The sequence below is a fragment of the Oryctolagus cuniculus genome, chromosome 1, assembly GCF_964237555.1.
Source record: "Oryctolagus cuniculus chromosome 1, mOryCun1.1, whole genome shotgun sequence".
NCBI classification, from domain to species: domain Eukaryota; kingdom Metazoa; phylum Chordata; class Mammalia; order Lagomorpha; family Leporidae; genus Oryctolagus; species Oryctolagus cuniculus.
The window spans coordinates 7,146,696-7,164,180 of NC_091432.1; the positions used below are offsets into that span (position 1 = coordinate 7,146,696).

The following is a 17,485-nucleotide window of genomic DNA, read 5'->3' on the forward strand; positions in this document are numbered from 1 at the left end:
CACCCGCCACACAGCTCCGCTCTTATCTGGGCGCGCACATGGCTGGCGGCGCCTCCGATCGGATAATCCCCAGCTCCTATTAGCGAGCGTCCAGGAGGAGAGCTGCTCGGCTCTGCGGCCGCTGGGTGCCCCGCGTGGCCCGGCTCGGAGCCCTGCGGTGGCGCCGGCTTTGCTGGGGCCGTGGGGCCCCGTCCCTCCTGGCTGCCGCCTCCCGGCCGCGGGAGCCCAGGGGCAGCAGGGCCCACGCCCGGGGAGGGTGGGGAGCCCCCGGCCACCGCACCCAGTGAGCAGCCGAGACGCTCGTAAAAGTTAAATCTATTTATTTCAAGAAAGGACAAGGCAGGCGGACCTGGACGTCTCGTATGAAAACAGACAAACAGGGCGTAGGACCAAGGAGCTTATCACATTCAGTCAACATCGAAGTGTCAAGGCACCTACAGGAGGAGGCCGAGGTGGCTCGCAGTGCACTTTGGTTTGTCGTCGTCGTGGGTGGTGGTGGGTGTCCGTGTATCTCGGCCTTCTGCCGTGAGGTTGGGAGTGAGGCGGTGATGGGACCGGGCCTGTCCCGGAGAGCCCCCACCCCGGAAGAAGGGAAAAGAGCATGCGCCGAGTGCCCGCCCCCGCCGCCAGGGCTGGCTCTGCAGGTGGGGAAGAAGGAACCCCGCCCCCGGGCCTCTGGCCGAGGGCTCACCAGGACCCGGCCAGGGACCCCTCCTCCTCCTCTGACCACTGGGAAGGGGCTGACAGTGAGCGAGCTGCCCCGGAACCAAATGGGATCCAGCGAGGCCTTGGCTGTCCGGAGAGACTCAGGGGCCAGCGCTGGCCGAGAAGACGCTCACCCTGCCACGCCCACGGGGGGCTCTGGCTCCGCCAGCAGGATCACCCAGCCCATCGCCTGCGGCCAGCCTGGGTTTAGCCCTTGGGCCCCTGCCGCCAACACCTGCTCTCGCCTGCTCTCTCCCTCTCAGCCTCCCTTGGAAGGTTCCAGGGCCCCTTGTCCTCGTCCCAAGAACTCCCTGGACGCCCACATGGGCTTCTCAGCCGAGGCCCCTGGCCGTGCTGGCTTGGGGGGAAGGTATCTAAGGCTAGTTTCAGGTTTTGTGGGCGTCACTTCCCCCTGTGTACCCAGAACCTTCTGGAAGGGGGCCAGCTGGGGCGACAGGTCCAGAACCCGCAGGCCCGCGGCGCCTGGGAGACAGCAGGAAGAGGAGTGGTGGCGGCCCCGTGGCGGCTGCGGCTTTGATTGTCGGCTCATGTGGCGCTTGTTTTCCTCTGCCTTGAGGAGGCAGCCTGATGAGTTCCTGTAGGCAGTGGCTCGGGGACTCGCGGCGGGCGGCCTCCCGGTCTCAGCCCCCTCGCGGAGCAGGGATCTCTCCGAGGGGGCCGCGTTTTCCCGGCAGGCTCCCAGCTGGAAGTCGGTGGATGGGGGGGTGGGGGCCGGAGTGCGTGAGATGCTGTGGGTGCCCCGCCGGCCTCAGGGCAGGTGCGGGCCGGGTAGGCGGCCACCTGCAGCTGCTGGAGAAAGGGTAGGGCACTCCTGGTGCCGTCCGCTGTGCCAGAACTCTGGGACCCCTGGCAGGGCCAGGCGCCGACCCCGTGGCCCCTGGATCCCGCCGGGGGGACCGGTCACCCTGATGGGCCTCGAAGGGGATTAGGGCGGGGGCAGCTAAGACCCTTTCCTCGAGGAGGAGGATGGGGCCAGGCCGCTGGGCCCCCTGGGACCGGTCGGCCCCTGCACAGGCGCCCTGAGCCCTCCCTGGGCCGGGCGTGGCGTCCACGCCAGCAGCGAGGCTGGTCTGAGAGCCCAGGGCAGGTGCTGGCAGGAGCTGCCCCGGGCTGACAAGCTGTGCCCTGGGGAGGAGCGGTACAGGGAGGGCTTCCCCGGCGCGCAGGGTCCCTGGGCAGCCCTGCAGGTCCTGCGGACGGCGGGGAAGTGGGCCTGAGCCCTGCAACAGTGGAATTTGCCAAACTGGAGAAAAAACATCCATGTAGCAATGCCAGGGGAGGGGGAAGCAAACGAAATCTTTTTTTTTTTTTTTTTTTTAAGAAGCCAGCATGGATATTTCAGGCAACTACTTGGAACATTTCAAAAGAGCCGTAAATGCTGAAAAACGCAGAGTGCGCCGTGCCCCAGGCGCCGTCAGCTGCCCGTGATGGATGGATCAGCCGGCAGCGCCGGTGCGTGCCGCTGTGGCCTAGCTGCGGGGTCCCCGTCCTGGCTTCCTGCTGTGGGGAGGGGTGACGTGGGAGGCACTTGCTCCCTGGGGACCCCAGCATGGGCGCTTGGCGGCCTCTCTGGTGGCATAGTCTGCCCTTTGGTGGAGCGGCCCTGTCTTGGGGTTTTCAGGGGACGCTGGTCCCGTAGGGCGACACGGTGAGCGTGTCTGCCTCCCCGCCGTGTCCTGGGGGTGTCTAAGGAAGCCCAGGAGGGGACGGTGATCTCCCAGTCACATCTCCCAGAGCTCGCTCAGGCTGGAAAACACCTGCCACAGCCCCGTCTCACGCTTGAATGCTCCCAGCGACGGGCAGCTCACTGCCTGCTCCTGTGGCTGGGCCTGTGTCCCTTCTCCCGCCTCTGGGGGCCCCTGCGTCGGGGGCTTCACACCCCCTCACTGCCCACAGACCCTCCCTGGGACAGAAGCTCAAGGCTGCAGAGGCCTCTCGGTGACCAGCCAGGCCTCGGCTGAGATGTCACCTGTCACCCTTGCAGGCGGACGGAACTTGGGGGGCAGGGCCAGAGCATCTGCCTGGGAGCTGGGACAGCTTCCGTCCACCACCGTGGGCCACAGGAGCCCCTCGTGTGCCCCAGGCCTCCCTGAAGCTGCGGAGCCCCCGGCAGCCAGTCTGGGGGGTGCCTGCTGTGTGCACAGCCCCCGGGGCAGGTGCATGCACCAGGAAACATCCGCCTCTCCCTTCAGCTCCGGGGAGTTAACCTCCCCCTTCAATTTAGCAGACTCACTGGGTTGTAAACGCGGTGATTTGCGTCTTTGAGCCTTTTTATCCCTCTTTAAGAAGGAAAAAAAAATGCCTCCCCTCTCTGCCTCCTGGAAGGCCTGCGACTCGCTCGTTAGCACCCTCCCTGGTGCAGGACCAGCGCTGATTGCAGTGTGAGAAGGGGACAGGGCCCCCAGGACGGACAGATGCACGCACACAGCCAGCCCTGGCCTGGCCTTGGGCCTGAGAGCATGGCCCTGGCCGCCCCCAGCCCCTCCTCCCGGCTGCCAGCCCCATGGTGCCTGTCAGCCGCATCCGATTTTCCTTGTTGTATTTTTCATAAGCCCACAGCTCGGCCCCGTCCTCCTCCCTGGCGCGTTCAGCAGGATGCAGATCTGCAGAGTGGGTTGGCTGCCGTCTGCGGGGCGCCCGGGGTGGGGGGAGGGGAGGGGGAGGCAGCAGCGCTGCCCTGGGTGTGCCTGAGACCTGTTCTCCCCGCTCGCATTGCCCGTGCCCCATGCCAGGTCCCCAGCAGCCTAGCAGGGACCCCTTGCTTGTCTCGGGGGCCTAGAACCTTCTAGAATCAGTGGAAGGGAGGGGCCTTCACTTGGCCTCTGGAGCTCCCAGCTCCATGCACCCCCACTTTACAGAAGGGGAACACCAAAGCCAGGGGTCCCCCAAATGCTCCTCCTGTGCCAGTCTGGCAGCACCTCCCGGCCTCAGCTTGGGCTTGGTTGGCCTGGGCGGGGTCCAGGTCTCCTGGGACCCCCGAGAGTGCCTGCAAGAACCAGGGAGAGGAGGGTACCCCCCTTCCCCAGCCACCACCATCGTCCGGGGTGCTGTCCTCTCTGGTACCAGCGTCACCCAGAGCCGGGAAGCAGCCGCATCCAGGCCCCACGTCCGCCACAGGCGCCCGGCCGCGGAGCCCGGGCCGGGGAGAAGATGGAGGGTTCTGTATGAGGCAGGGGCGGCAAGGGAAGGAGGAAGGAAGAAAAGCAGCTTCTGATGCACGTCATGTCTGCGGAATTGAGTATGACTAATTAATAGATTTTATTCTTAGTAATCTCTTAAGCATTCCATACGTTGGGCCCCACGCCTGAGCTGCGCTTACAGGAGGCCGCATTCGCAAAATGCAAATGATGCCCAGCGCTGCCTTCCCCTCCTCTCTCTCTCTCTCTCTCTTTTTTTTTTAAAGGGGAAATTTAAAGGAAAATTGCCATGTAATAGAAAAGAGATTCCAATCACTACATCTAATTACCACGAAGGGTAAAACCACTTAACCAAGAAGTGTCTGTCGTGGGCTTTTTTTTTCTTTCAAACTTTAAACCTGCCGTAAATGCCACAAGCTTGGGGTGGTCCTGGCTGGTGAGCGGCTGCTGGAGGAGTGTGGGTGGGCCCCGGAGCCTGTGTGCCCCGGGCATCGTCCATCTCGCTGGGTGCCCAGGCCAGCCTAGAGGGGCTGGGGCTCCGGGGTGACCCAGGAAGACATTGCCGTACCAGGGGCTGAGAGGACGCGATGAGATTCTCCCAGGGACCCTGGCCTGGCTGGGGCAGGATGAAGCCCACCACTCAGGGAGGGCCTGAGCCCAGGCCTGGGGTGGGGGGTTAGGTGAGCCTGAGGCTGGAGCGTGCCGGGTGCAGGGGAGGAGTGGGGGCTGCTTTCCTGGACCCCCGCCCCGGGCGAGGTGGGATTGGTACCCTTGGGGAGGGGGGCTGGGGTGTCTCATGTCAGAAACAACAAAGACCTGGGCCCCCTGGCCAGCGCTGCACCCCTCCCCTCCCCCTGCCCGCTGTTTCCAAGGAATGGCCAGGAGCTGGGGAGGGGGGGCATCACAGGCTGCAGGGAGGGCGGCGCCTGGAAGCGAGAAAAATGCCCTCTGACCTCGTGCCTGTGCCTGCCACCCTGTCTGCCACGGGTGGGCCTGCGCCCCTCCCCCCGCCCGCCCTGTCGCCCCCGGCCGCTGTGCCCGATTCTTTGAAGCTCTTTCCCGCGAGGCCGGCAGGGTCTTCTCATGTCCAGCAGGCGGCCAGCACTGGGGCACGTGGTGGGCAGCCCCGTGGCTGCTGCCAGCCTCCTGTCCTGCCTCGGCTTTGGTGGAAGCGGCAGAGGCCTTTTGAAAGCGCCGCCTCCGGGCCGGCTCCTCTCATCCTCTGCCCTCGGCCCGGCCTGGGGACGCAGGGAACATCAGGAGCCGGGGCCCGCGCCCTCCCCAGCTCCACCGTCACTGTCTCATCATCGTTCTAATCTCCCGGCTCGCCACACCGTGCTGTCGCTTGATAAATGATCGCCTCGCTCTACCCAGGGCCCCGGCCGGCCTCTTGCGCTGGTCTCTCCCCCGCTCCCCACCCCCACCCGGGATGGCAGAGCCCCAGGCGGTGGGCACGGCTGACGGGTGCCGGCTTCCGGGGCTTTTCTGGACATTTCCCTGCCATCCTCAGGCTTACGTCTAAGCAGCTCAGGTTACCAAAAAAAAGCCCCGGTGTTAATTACCTCTCCCAGGGAGACGCAAAGGGTAGGCGCGCAGAAGGTAGTGGCTGGTTGGAGCGAATGCCTCTGGGAAGGAGGGGAGGACACGGCGGTCGAAGCTTTTCCCGGTTATCAGAAAGGACAGTGGCCCAGCTGCAGCGACCCTCGCCCAGCCCCTCCCTGCCACCCCGCTGCCAAGGACACGCCTCCGCCTCTGGGAGCAGCAGTAGCCGCCCAGCCGCCCGCCCCACGGTGGTCTACTCTGCCCGCCCGCCCCACCGCGGTCTACTTACTCAATGACTTCTAGGAGCAAGAACGTTTTCGCAATTCTATTGTCTCAGGAAATGCAAGGACCGACCCGGGAAGTACTGGGAGGACCCGGATGCAGCTCGGGCTCGCCGGGCGGCACAGCCACAGCTTCCGCCAGGGGCCTGTGCAAGGTGCGGGGTGCGGAGGAGCCGCGAGCTTTTCCTTCTGTGACCCATCCAGAGGATGCACTGGCAGGCCCGACAGGGAAGCGGCGCGGAGAGAGCCGGCCAGAGGACAACTTCCTTCCGGTGTCTCCTTGCCAAACACCTCTTCTTCCCTCCCCGCCGCCTGCGGAGCCCGCACAGCTCCCGTGAAGGCATCGCGGCGAGCAGTGGCGGTGGCAGAGCCACGTGGGGCCCTGCGGGCAGCCGCGTCTCCCCGCCGGCTCCGGGGTGACGGCCCAGGGTGCACGTGGATGTCATCATCCGGTTCCGGAAAAAGCCCCAACCCGGTCCTTCCGACGGTACTGTTTTTAGCACTCCCCTCCCACACTGGCACCATTCTATGTCCACAGCTGTGAACCCCCTCCTGCCTTCTATTCTTCTAAAAAAAAAAGTTCCCTCCCCCCACCATCGCGTTCTACGAAATCGCCACCCCTCCCCAGCCGCGGCCTTCTCTCTGCTGGGGCGGTGACCTGCGGCCGCCCTCTCTCTCTCTCTCTCTCTCTCTCTCTCTCTCTCTCTCGTTCTCTGGGATCGCGGCAGGCGTGGCCGGGCCGGGGCCTGCATCATGTGTAGGAGTAGTCTACGTCGGGGATGCCGCCGTCCCGGTAGCCCCGCGTGGTGCCGTAGCCGATGGTGTGCGTGCCCTTGCACAGGCTGCTGCCGTTGGAGGGGAAGATGGTGTGGACCACGTACTCCTCTTTGGCGCGGTACGGGTTGATGGGCAGCATCTGCAGCCCTGGCCCGCGGATCTCCAGGATGGAGTTGTCCTTCTTGGTCCCCGACTCCACGTAGTCGTCTTTCTTCCTGCTGCCCCGGTTGTAGGCCCTCTCCCGGCTCAGCAGCTCACCAGCCCGGTGCACGTACCAGCAGATGGCCCCCAGAACCAGGAAGAGGAAGACCAGGGCCACGGCGCCCCCGATGATGCCGGCCAGGGGCAGGCCCGCCATGGGCCCCGCGTTCTGCTCCTGGTTGAGCGTGGTGGTGGGGCCGTAGCTGTCGGCGGTCTCCGCCTTGGCGCACACGGGCGTCTCATCCGCCACGTAGGTGTTGCCCGTCTCCATGGTGACCATGCAGATGATATAGGTGGACTTGGGCTCCAGGGCCGTCAGCAGGTACTCCGTCTTGTCCCCCTGCACCAGGGTCTCGGTGATGGAGCCCACGGCTGGGCTGTGACCCAGGCGCAGCCAGCTGAGCCGGAAGGAGGCGGCCGGCAGCGTGGCCTTCCACGTGATGCGGATGGAGTCGGCCGTGAGGGGCTTCACGTGGATCACCAGGGTCTTGGCGCCGTCGCCCGTGGCCATGGGGTAGTCGATGTTGGAGTCGGGGAGGCGCAGTCCCGGCCTCTTGGCCTTGAGGGTGAACAGGGAGCCCTGGGGCGTGGTGGAGGCGGCCTGGTGGCTGGCAGTGGTCTTGGCGGCCACGTGCGCCGTGCCGCCGCCCTGCGACCCCGCCTCCAGGCACTCGTCCATCTCGCTGGTGATGTCCTTGATAGCCATGCCCCGGACCTTCTCGGGGCCCTGGCACATGAGGCCCCGCACGTTGACCACGGCCGCCCGGGCCTTCACCCAGTCCCGCAGCCACATGAGGTTGCAGCCGCAGAACCAGGGGTTGTTCCTGAGCAGCAGCTGGGCCAGGTTCCCCAGGTCGTCGAAGAGGCCGCGGGGCAGCGTGGTGAGGTTGTTGTTGGACAGGTCCAGGCGCTCCAGCTCTCGCATCTTGGCCAGCGTGTTGTAGGGGATGTGGCTGATGGCGTTGTCCTGTAGGTAGAGCTTCTGCAGGTGGGCGCTGGGCAGGTTGAGGGGCGGCGCGGCCAGCGAGTTGCGCACCAGCGAGAGCTCGGTGAGGTTCTGCAGCCGGCTGAAGGTGTCGTCGGCGATGCGCTGGTTGGCCAGCAGGTTGCCGTCCAGCACCAGGCGCCGCAGGCTGTTGAGGCCCTTGAAGGCGTGCAGCGGGATGGTGGAGATGCGGTTGTCGTCCAGCCGCAGCTCCTCCAGCGTGTGCGGCAGCCCCGGCGGGATGCTGCTCAGGTGGTTCCGGCTCAGGAAGAGCAGCTTGAGCTGCTTGCTGTCGGCGAAGGCGTCCTCCTCGATGCTGACGGTGGACACGGAGTTGTCGTCCAGGTGCAGCTTCTCCAGCAGCGGGAGGCGGGCCAGCGAGTCGCGGGCGATGGTGCGCACGTTGTTGTCCTGCAGGTGCAGCTCCCGCAGGGACCGCGGCAGGTTGACGGGGAACTCGTCCAGGTCGTTCTCGTACAGGTAGATGACCTGCACGCTGACCTTGGTCTTGAGGTCCTGGGGGATGCCGGCGTTGTTGATGCGGTTGTTCTGCAGGTAGAGGGTGGTGGCGTCGTCGGGGATGTCGGCGGGGATGGAGGTGAGCCCGCGGTCGTTGCAGTAGATGAAGCCGTTGTTGCAGCGGCACACGGAGGGGCAGGTGGTGCTGTCAATGGCCTCCGTCAGGAAGGCGATGAGCCCGTAGCACAGGAACAGCCAGTCGCGCAGGTCCATGGCGGCCGTGGTCATCACGACGGTGGCTGTGACGGTGGCAGTGGGCGTGGCGGCGGCGGCGGCGGCGGGCTGTGCCACCACCATGGTGCACGGCTGGGGGAGCCTGACTCCCCCTGACCCGGAGACCCTCAGCACCTGCAAGGAGCACGAGACAGGGGCGGTGAGAGCCGGGCAGGGGGCAGCAGCCTGAGGAGTCAGTCGCGCGCCGGCCTCTTGTCATGGGGCCGCCACAGGCAGCTCCCGCAGGGGCCAAGGTCAAGTCCAAGGTGCAGGCTTCTTGGTGGCAAGCGTGTGTCACGGGGTGGGGGGGTGCTCTGGCTGGGGTCAGGCTCTGATGACGTCCAGCCAACGCTAAGGCTCGGCTTTGTTTTTTTTCTTTCTTTGAAGTTCGCGCACTGAGCTCATGGCTCGCGCTGGAGGTGCTGGCCGCGTGGATGCCATGGGTTTGGGGCGCGTCTTATGCCTTCGCTGGGGCGGGGAACACGTGTCGCTCTCTGGCTGGGACCCAGGGTTTGAGGGAAAGCTTGTGTCTGTGAGCTCAGAGGAGGAGGGGGAAGGGAGGACGGGGGAGGGGAGGGAGGGGAGAGGCTTCGCCAGAACCCGCAGCCAGGGAGCTGTCGGCAGAGCCAGAGCGGCACGTCATTGTCTGGTGTTAAAACAATACCTCCTGTTTCTCACGGGTTCACGCACAGACAGGACGAGGTGGCGGCAGCTTTGCTTTCCGTGTGTTCACAGAACTTTCATTTGACGCAAGGAGCCTGCCCTCGCCCTGTGCAGTGGTGGGGGCAGCTGTCCCCCACCCCCACCCCGACCTGAAATCAGGACCCTGCCAGCTACTCCAGGGAAAGCAGATGACCCCGGGCTGTGGCGTTAAAAGAAACGGGACAAACAGACGGAGGGGCACGCGGCGTGGTGGTAGGGCGAAGTCAGTTAACGAGAAATCACCTGTCAGCCCCGGTGGGGAGGGCAGCCGCGGAGTGTGCCGTGGGGTCTGGGGTCCTGAAGGCCTTGTCGCCGTGGCACAGGCTGAGGCCCCAGCCCGCGAGGGCAGAGCCGGCACCGCGGGACGAGCCGTGGGGTCCTCATCGCCACACCCTGGAGGTGGAGTCTCCGTTTCTCACCCGTGCCACACCTGCTCCCTTCTCTGTCCCTCGCCATCCAGAAACTCCTCTTCACCCTTCAGGACCCTCCTCTGCTTGGCATTCCTGATGCCCCACGTGGAGCTTCCCTCTGGCTTGTCCACTCACCCACCCACCCACCTGTCCACCCACCCACCTGTCCACCTCCCCACCTACCTGTCCATCCATTGACCCACCAACCCATCCACCTACCTACCCATCCATCCATCTACCCATCCGCCCACCCACCCACCTGTCCATCCATCTACTCACCCATCCATCCATCCGTCCATCCGCCTGTCTATCCATTCACGTGTCCACCCATCTACCCACCCACCTCCCCACTTGCCCATCCATTGACCCACCAGCCCATCCACCCACCTACCCACCCATCTACCCATCCACCTGTCCATCCATCTACCTATACACCCCCCTACCCACACACCCACCCTCCCATCCACTTACTCATCCATCCATCTACCCATCCATCCATTCACCTACTTCTCCATCTGTCTACCTGTCCGTCCATCCAGCCGTCTACCCACCGACCATCCCACAAACCCACCCACCCACCCACCCGTCCGTCCGTCCGTCCGAGAGATCTTGTTGGGCAGCCTGTGCCAGCCCCGTGGGCCCCCCTTCTGCGGGGGTAGGATGGAGGCCTTGCTTAGGGTGTCCAGAGTGTGTGCCATTCAGCCCCAGCGCGTGTACAGCCGGTGTCTTTCCCATGAGCAGATGGGAACCCTGCAGCTTGGCGGTGTGCGCTCTCTCCAGACCACCGGAGAGGAACTGAGCGGGAACCCAGGCTGCCTGGCTCGCAGCGTCCTGGCCACCGCTGGACTTGAGGCGCCATGTGGGTGCAGCCTGTGCTGTGTGGTGCCTGGCGCTCAGGAACAGGGGCTGTGGCCTGTGCGGGCCCGGTGTGGCTGGGTGTGGCCACCGTGGTGGCGTCCGTGGGCAGAAGGGCCCACCTCTGGGCTTGCACGGCCTTGCTCGGGCTCCGTCTGCATCCATGGAGCACAGCTCATGCCTCGGGCCGGGGGAAGTGCGCAGGAAGGGGGGCCGACCCCTGGGGGCCCTGCAGCCAGCCTGCATCCCCGGGTGCTCGTCTCTGCCTGCTCTCAGAGCCCAGGCCACACGGTCAGGGCCTCCCTCACGCCCCCGCCTTCCAGCCCCTGAGGCTTGGTGCTGGCCCTGCTGCCTGCACACAGAGTCCCTGGCTCATTCGAGGGGGTCTGGCTGCGTCTTGTGCCCTCGGGGGCTCCTGTCTGAGGCCACCCTGGTCCTCTTGCCTCCTCCCAGCACATCCTCCAGCCCTTCCTGTCACCCGGTGCTCAGAGCCTATCTGTGTGGCATTGGGCAGCGGGCGGCGGGCCTGGTGGCCTCGTCCACTCCACCCCCTCCCTGACCACAGCAGCCAGGCACAGCTTGGTGCCCCAGGGCCCTTGTACGTGCTGTTCCCTCTGCTCATCCCCACATCCAACCACTTGCTCCCTTGCCTCCTCCCAGAAATGATGGCCCCCGAGTCCTCTGTCCGTTCCTGCCGCACCCGTAGCACCCACATGTGCTCTTTCCCCCAGTGAAGGACGGGATTTGTGTACCTTCCTGAGTGTCCCCAGCGGCTGATGCCCATTAGACACTTACTACACATTCCAAAGAAGCAGCTCCCACTAGTGACCCAGTTTGTGGATGAGGAAACCGAGGCAGGGAGCGAGCCTGGTTCCCTGGCCGGAGGTGTCGGGGTCTGCATTTCACCCCGGAGCTGTACAGCTACAGGGCCTCAATCCCCATCCCCTGGCTGAGGGCTCGCAGATGGTCACGGGGCGCCCATCCTCCCATCTGCCTCCCGCCTGCTTTGCCCAGGCTGCCCGGCCCTCACATAACCAACCTCGCCTTTCGCTACCTCTTGGGTTGGGCAGGGCGTTGGCCTGGGTCACGGGAGAGGGCGGGCTTGGAACAGCGGACACTGTGCAGCCCAGCCCAGCGGGCCCTCGGGGGCCAGGGAGAGACCCTCTGGCCATGCCTTGCCCACTCCCCTTGCACGGGCACAGCTGAGAGGCTTACGACTGTACCCAGGCCCGGCTGTCGCGTGCAAGGTCATGGGGCCGGGACAGCAGGGAGGCGGGGGCTGAAACAGGGAGGCTCAGGCCCGCTGATGGCCACCTGGCCTCAGTCTCGGGTCACAGCCCAGCCCGGGAGCACCTCCGCTCTCTGCGGTCCGCCAGCTGCCGAGCAAGTCCTGGCACAGGGGACGCAGGTGGCCTGGCCTCCCTGCTCGGTGGTTCCGGGGCACTGCCCGGCGCCCAAGGCAGACTTGTTAAAGCCAGAGCGCAGGCCAGCCCCCGATCCTCCGGCGTGGACATCTGTTCCTGGTGCCCGCCCAGCTCAAGGCCACGGCATCATGATGGAGTCTAAATTGCACTTTTCAGAGCTGTTTGATGGACGACCGAGGCGCGTGCGGGAGGCAGGGGCCCGAGGCCTCTCCCTTCCCTGTCTGCAGGCCTCATCCATCTTGGCCAGTCTCCCCCGCGGCCCGGCTCTTCCCAGGGCCAGCCGGGCCTGGAGGCTGAGCCCTGCAGCTCCAGGAATCGGGGCAGGGCCTGGCCTCGCTGGAGAGGCCCTTGAGCCGCCCGCTCTGGCAGCCTTTTTATTCCCTTGTTGTGTGTCTGATAGTTTATGTGGCCATCAAATTAAAGCCGGCAAATGGCCCATCTTTTACGGGATCACTTGTCATCATCGCGCGGATCCCAAATATGTCAGCACCCTGTGAGTTACGACCTGCCGGCTCTGTGACTGACAGCAGGCTCCAGGCTGGGGGCCGGGAGCCGCGGATGGTGCCCAGGGACCCCCTTAGCCGAGGAGGGCGGCGCCCAGCAGTCTCGCTCTCGGCCTTCCTGATTCAGACACTCCCGGGTTCTGTCCTGCCTCTGCGCTTCCTGGCTGTGTGGCTTTGAGCAGGTTTCTTGCCCTCTCTGAGCTCGTAGCCTCATCTGCGGCCCTAGCGGTCACTCCTGCAATGGCTCCCTCATCAGTGCAACCTCTAGGCATCAAGTCTAAGAGCTGACCCCGGGGCCAGTGCTGTGGCACAGCGGGTTAAGCTGCTGTCTCTAGCATCCCTTATGGGCGCGGTTTTGCATCCCTGCTGCTCCACTTCCGATCCAGCTCCCTGCAAAAGCGGCGGGGGGTGGCCCAAGGGCTTGGGCCCCTGCCATCCACGTGGGAGACCCACAAGCAGCTCCTGGCTCTGCACAGCCCAGCCCTGGCTGTTGCAGCTATTTGGGGAGTAGAGCAGCAGATGGAAGACCTCTCTCTCTCTCTCTCTTTGTCTCTCCCTCTCTCTCTGTAACTCTGCTTTTAAAAATAAATTTTAAAAATGTTTAAAAACCTTTAAAATTTTTTTTGAAAAGCTGTCCCGGCACATGGGCCTGCCCTGTGGCTCCCTCTGCACACCCCTGCTCCTGCCGTGCCTCCAGGGCGGGCGGGCGCAGCAGCAGCCTCTGGGGGGCTGTGATGTTGCCCTGCCCCCTCCCACGGTGGGGGGTGGTAGCGACACCTGCCCCTCCTAGGTCCCCCTGGACTCTGATGTCCCGCCGGCTCCTGAAGCCACCCTGGGCATTGGCCGTGCTGCTCCCACTCCAACACACTCGCCCTCACGTGTGCCTCCCCAGACCCCAGCCCCTCTGTAACGCGTTCCCTGACCCTCTGCTGAGCCCAGGCCCACCTCTGCTCCTGCACCACGAGACCGGTAGTAACAGGTGTGGGACAGCATCCACGACCACCTGTCCACTGCTTGGGTGCACCTCCCTGTTGGAGGCCCAGGGCCCTCTGCAGGGAGGGACCTCCTGGGGCATCGGCGTGCGGGTGGCCCACAGTAGGAGCTGCAGGACCCCAGGCCTGGCACAAGCCCTGGCCAGCCGTGCTGGGGACGCCGTCTACTGCCACAGAGCCTGGGGACCCATGGTTGAATGTGAGCTTGTGGGGGTGGGCAGCACTCCTGGAGGAGCTGGGGGTCTGGGCATGGAGGAGAGGCCGGGTCCCCGTGGTGCCAGGCAGCCGCACCCCCACTGGACCCAGGCGGGCAGTCCTGATGGTGCCAGCCCCAAGGAGGAGCTGCGTGGCGCAGGAGGGGTCAGAGGCCCACAGGCGGCCCCCAGCTGTGTGACCTGGGCTGACGCCCCCCGCCCTAGTTTACCCCAGGAGGAGGGAGATGAGGGAGGGGTTGTATGGGGCCCAGGGGGTTGAGAAAGGGGAGCTGCCCTGCCCTGTCCCCAGGAGGGGCCCCGTGTTCCCCCCATGAGCCCCACTCTGGGCGGATGCTGCCTGTCTTCACCAAACCTCAGGAACAGGCCAAGGCAGGAAAGGGGGCCCCTTGGGGGTCACTCATCCCCTCCGCGGAGGTGGAGGGCAGATGCCCCGGCCAGGCTATTGGGGAGCCCAGCCCGGCGGCCCAAGTTCTCTCCGTGACAACAGCCCAGGGAAGGCGCCCGGGCTCTGAGCAGGCAGACAGAGCTGGGGAGGGACAAGCTGGGGGGACCTGCCGATGAGCTCCTGCGCTCCAGACAGCAGGTAGGGGGTGGCACACAGAGAGAGGGCGCCCGGCTCCATATCCCAAGTTTCTGCTAACCCGGCCTTAGCTCCTGCCTCTTCCTTCCCCTCCTCGCAGCCTCCGCAGAGCGTGGTGCCCTCCTAAGCCCACGGCTCCCTCACCTGTCAGCCGCTCAGCAGTCCATTCGGCCCTGGGTGGGGGTGGGGTGGGGAGGCGGCAGGTGCTCGGGCTGGGACATGGGAAGGGGTGCACTGCTTTGAAGGCAGGTGCAGCGTGGAGTCTGGGGCAGAGTGGGGGACCCGGTGAGCTCTGTGCCACGTCTAGATTCCTGGCGCCCACCTGTGTTCAAAAAGTCCTCTTCCCTCTCAGAACTGCCATTCCTCATCTCCAGTGGGCGGGGGTGCCAGCTCCCAGCAGCCCGCGGGGCCCTGCAGGGGGGGAGGAGGAGGGTGGGGAAGGCTTCTGGCCTGTGCTTGCTCCCCGGGGCCCTGGAGCAGGCTTGTGGGTCTGCGTGGGAATCTCCCCGTGGCGTACCTGCACTGGCACTGGCGGGTGAGACCCTCCGTGGGGCAGTGACCTGAGCGGGTCCCGGGGCTCCCCCGTCTGCTACTTGGCCTTTGCTGGGGCTCTGCTGGACCCGGGGTACTGCTTTCCCCTCACACGGGCCCTCCCAGGCGCTCTCCCGCAGCCAGGCAGCAGACGGCCACCTGCCCCTGCCCAGGCTCTGTCTAGCTGGCCTCGGGGCTCAGGTGCCCGTCTGTGAAATGGGACCATGAACGGGGCAGGCCGAGGTTGCCTCCAGTGCTCAACAGAGCGAGGCTCAGAACGGGGCCACCACTGGCGTCCGGCCGTGAACCTGGGAGGGGAACTTGGGCTTTTTGTATCACATGGGCTTCTCCAAACCCTCATTCATGGGCTGCAGGCCCACTGGGGGCGCTTCCTTGGGGGCAGGGGTGGGGTGACCCCACCACCACCTTCTAGTCCCAGCTCCTGCAGGGTGCCAGCCACCCCCACCACCCCCACCAACTTCCCCGGTGGACTGTCTACAACTTGTAATGCATGCGGGGTGGGGTGGGGGTGGGGATCATTTTAAAACCAAAAGTTAATTATTTTTCTAATTTCCTGCCACATGCATTATGCATTGGCTGTTGTCACTCGCGGTAATTGCGAGCAGGTATGCAAATGCACCTGGGGTTCACCTAGCCGCGTGGGCCGTCGGGGCGGCGCCGGAGCCGGGCATCGGGATGCCCAGAACTTCAGAGAAGGCAAACCACTTGGAAAAGCAAGATTTTCAAATCGTGTCTTGGGAGGTTAATTATATTGATAACAGTGTTCAATATTAAGCTATTCGGGGCCGGCAGAGGGCCGGGGATGAAAGGAGACATGTGTAATTTTGTGTTTCTCTCTATGCGTTATTTAATAAGATGCTTCTCCACCTGCTATTTCTGTCTGCGTCCATTTTTAGTAGAGCTGCCTGGACTGACGCTTAATGCCTTTTGAGAAGGGAAAAAAAAGCCTGGCGGAGTTTCAGAGGGGAGGGGCCTAAGGGCCTTTATTGGGGGTGGGGGGCAGGCTCAGTCCCCAAGCACAGGACAGGGGCTCCTGGGCCACAGCCAGGGTGGGTGGAGGAGCAGTGAGCAGGTCAGGTGGGTCTGAGTGAGGCCTGGTGGTGGCGAGACAGGGGCTCTGCACCGGGCCTGGGGCCGGGCCTTGGGCGCCCCGTGCACCTGCCACGGACTCTGGGGAAGCTGCTTGCTGTACCCTCCTGTTGATCTCCCACCAGGAGAGTCCCAGGGCAGGACAAGGTCTCTCTGAGGATGGGGCCTGGCACACAAGGTGCCCCAGAGACATCACTGGACACATGAGTGAGGAGAGATGCCCAAGCGGAGGCCCAGGACAGGCCCGTGTGGGAGAGGAGGGAGGTGTCACCCGGCAGCCCCACCCCGGTCACGGCAGCCCCAGGGAAGCGAGGGTATGGATCATGCAGCAGGTGGCAGAAGGGCCTTGCACAAACCCTCGGCCTCAGTGCGCCATGCCCTCCTCGCCCGTGTCTCACCCCTGCCCCTCCTTAGCTGTGCAGGGGCCACCCTGACCTCCGGGGGCAGCACACTGCGAACCTGGCTGCCCCCACTGGCCTCCCCTGCGGTCTGTCCCCAGGAGCCAGAGGCCCCTTCCCTCCCCACCCCCCACCGATACACATGTGGATGGAGACCACTCCCAAGGACCCTGGGATCTGGGCAGCGGAGGGCCCAGACGTGGTCGGCTTTCTACAGATGAGGAGAGACAGGCCGGAGGGTGTTCGGCACTGCCCTCCCCCGGGCTGCGACCTCCGGCCTTGGCATTGAATTTGCATGGGGACCGCCATGGTGGACAGGTCTCAGGGGAGCTGCCTCCCACCGGCACCAGCAGGGCTGCAGACCCCAGGAGGCCCATGGGGCCAGGCCTGCCTGGGCTGCATGAGGTCTTTCCCAGAAGGCTCTGCTTTGCAGCTGTCCCACAGCCCCGTGTCCCCAGCACACACAGCTGCACACTCTGGGAGGGGACAGAAGCCACCCAAGGTCTCTCACCACAGTGCCTGTGCGGCCCACACTGCCCCAGAACCCCCCAGAATCCTAGGGGCTGGGAGGACAGCAGGTGCGGCGCTGGGCGCGAGGAGCGGCTGCCAGGAGGTGGGGGTGGCTGGCTTGCAGCAGCTCTGGGCTGGCGTGCCTTTATAATAAATAACAGCAAATAGCCCATCCGCAGGGCGTCTTTCACGCCGGTGGCTAATAACGCGGCTATTAATGCCCCCGCAGACGGCGTGCGCTGTGCCGCGCTGACGGATGGCCCGGGCCCTGGCGCAGTCATAAATCAGCCCCTCTGCTGGGGCAGAGCGCAGGGAGGTGTCATTTTCCATCTTGGTAATGAACTGGGGCTTCCCTGCCCTGCCCCGTGGGCCCCGCCGCAGGTCGCCAGGGATCTGTGTTTGTGGAGGTGCAGAAGTAGGCAGGCCCCGCCCACTCAGGCCTGGCAGGCCACGCCTCTCAGGCCTGGCAGGCCCAGCCCACTCAGCCCTGGCCAGATCCCGCACTGCCTGCTGTGTGACCTTGGGGCCCCACTGCCCTCTCTGGGCCAACGAAGAAGCAGGAGCAGGCCGTGGGTGGATGCTTTGCGTCGCCCAGGCCCACTGTCCAGCAGGGGCTTGTGGACTGTGGACCCCTCCAGCTGCGCAGCCGCAGGTGCTGTGGCCTATGGTCTGGATCTCACTGCTGCCCACTTCCGGCAGAACTAGTAGCCCTGCGCTGCTGGCGGAGAGGGACTCCAAATGAGGCACCCCGCTCCCCCCTAAGCCTGGCGTCTCCATTGGCCTAGATCGAGCAACGCGCGGGCCATCAGCAGCAAAGGATCCTGGCCCCAGCCAGCGGGAACCACGTGTTGCGCGGGGCGAGCGAGCTGCACCA

The 17,485-nt window shown here is 65.1% G+C and overlaps 2 protein-coding genes across 7 annotated transcripts in view; one reads left to right on the plus strand and one right to left on the minus strand.

Annotated features, from left to right (window-relative positions):
• Positions 1–17,485, plus strand: part of MACROD1 (mono-ADP ribosylhydrolase 1) — a 112,784-nt gene that overhangs the window by 22,345 nt on the left and 72,954 nt on the right. The gene's annotated exons all lie outside the window — the stretch shown is intronic.
• Positions 304–17,485, minus strand: part of FLRT1 (fibronectin leucine rich transmembrane protein 1) — a 64,820-nt gene continuing 47,638 nt past the window's right edge. The window contains exon 3 of the mRNA XM_051833141.2: positions 304–8,516. Coding sequence (XP_051689101.1) covers positions 6,438–8,465 — 2,028 coding nt within the window. The 5' untranslated portion in view covers positions 8,466–8,516 and the 3' untranslated portion in view covers positions 304–6,437. The remainder of the gene's footprint in view (positions 8,517–17,485) is intronic.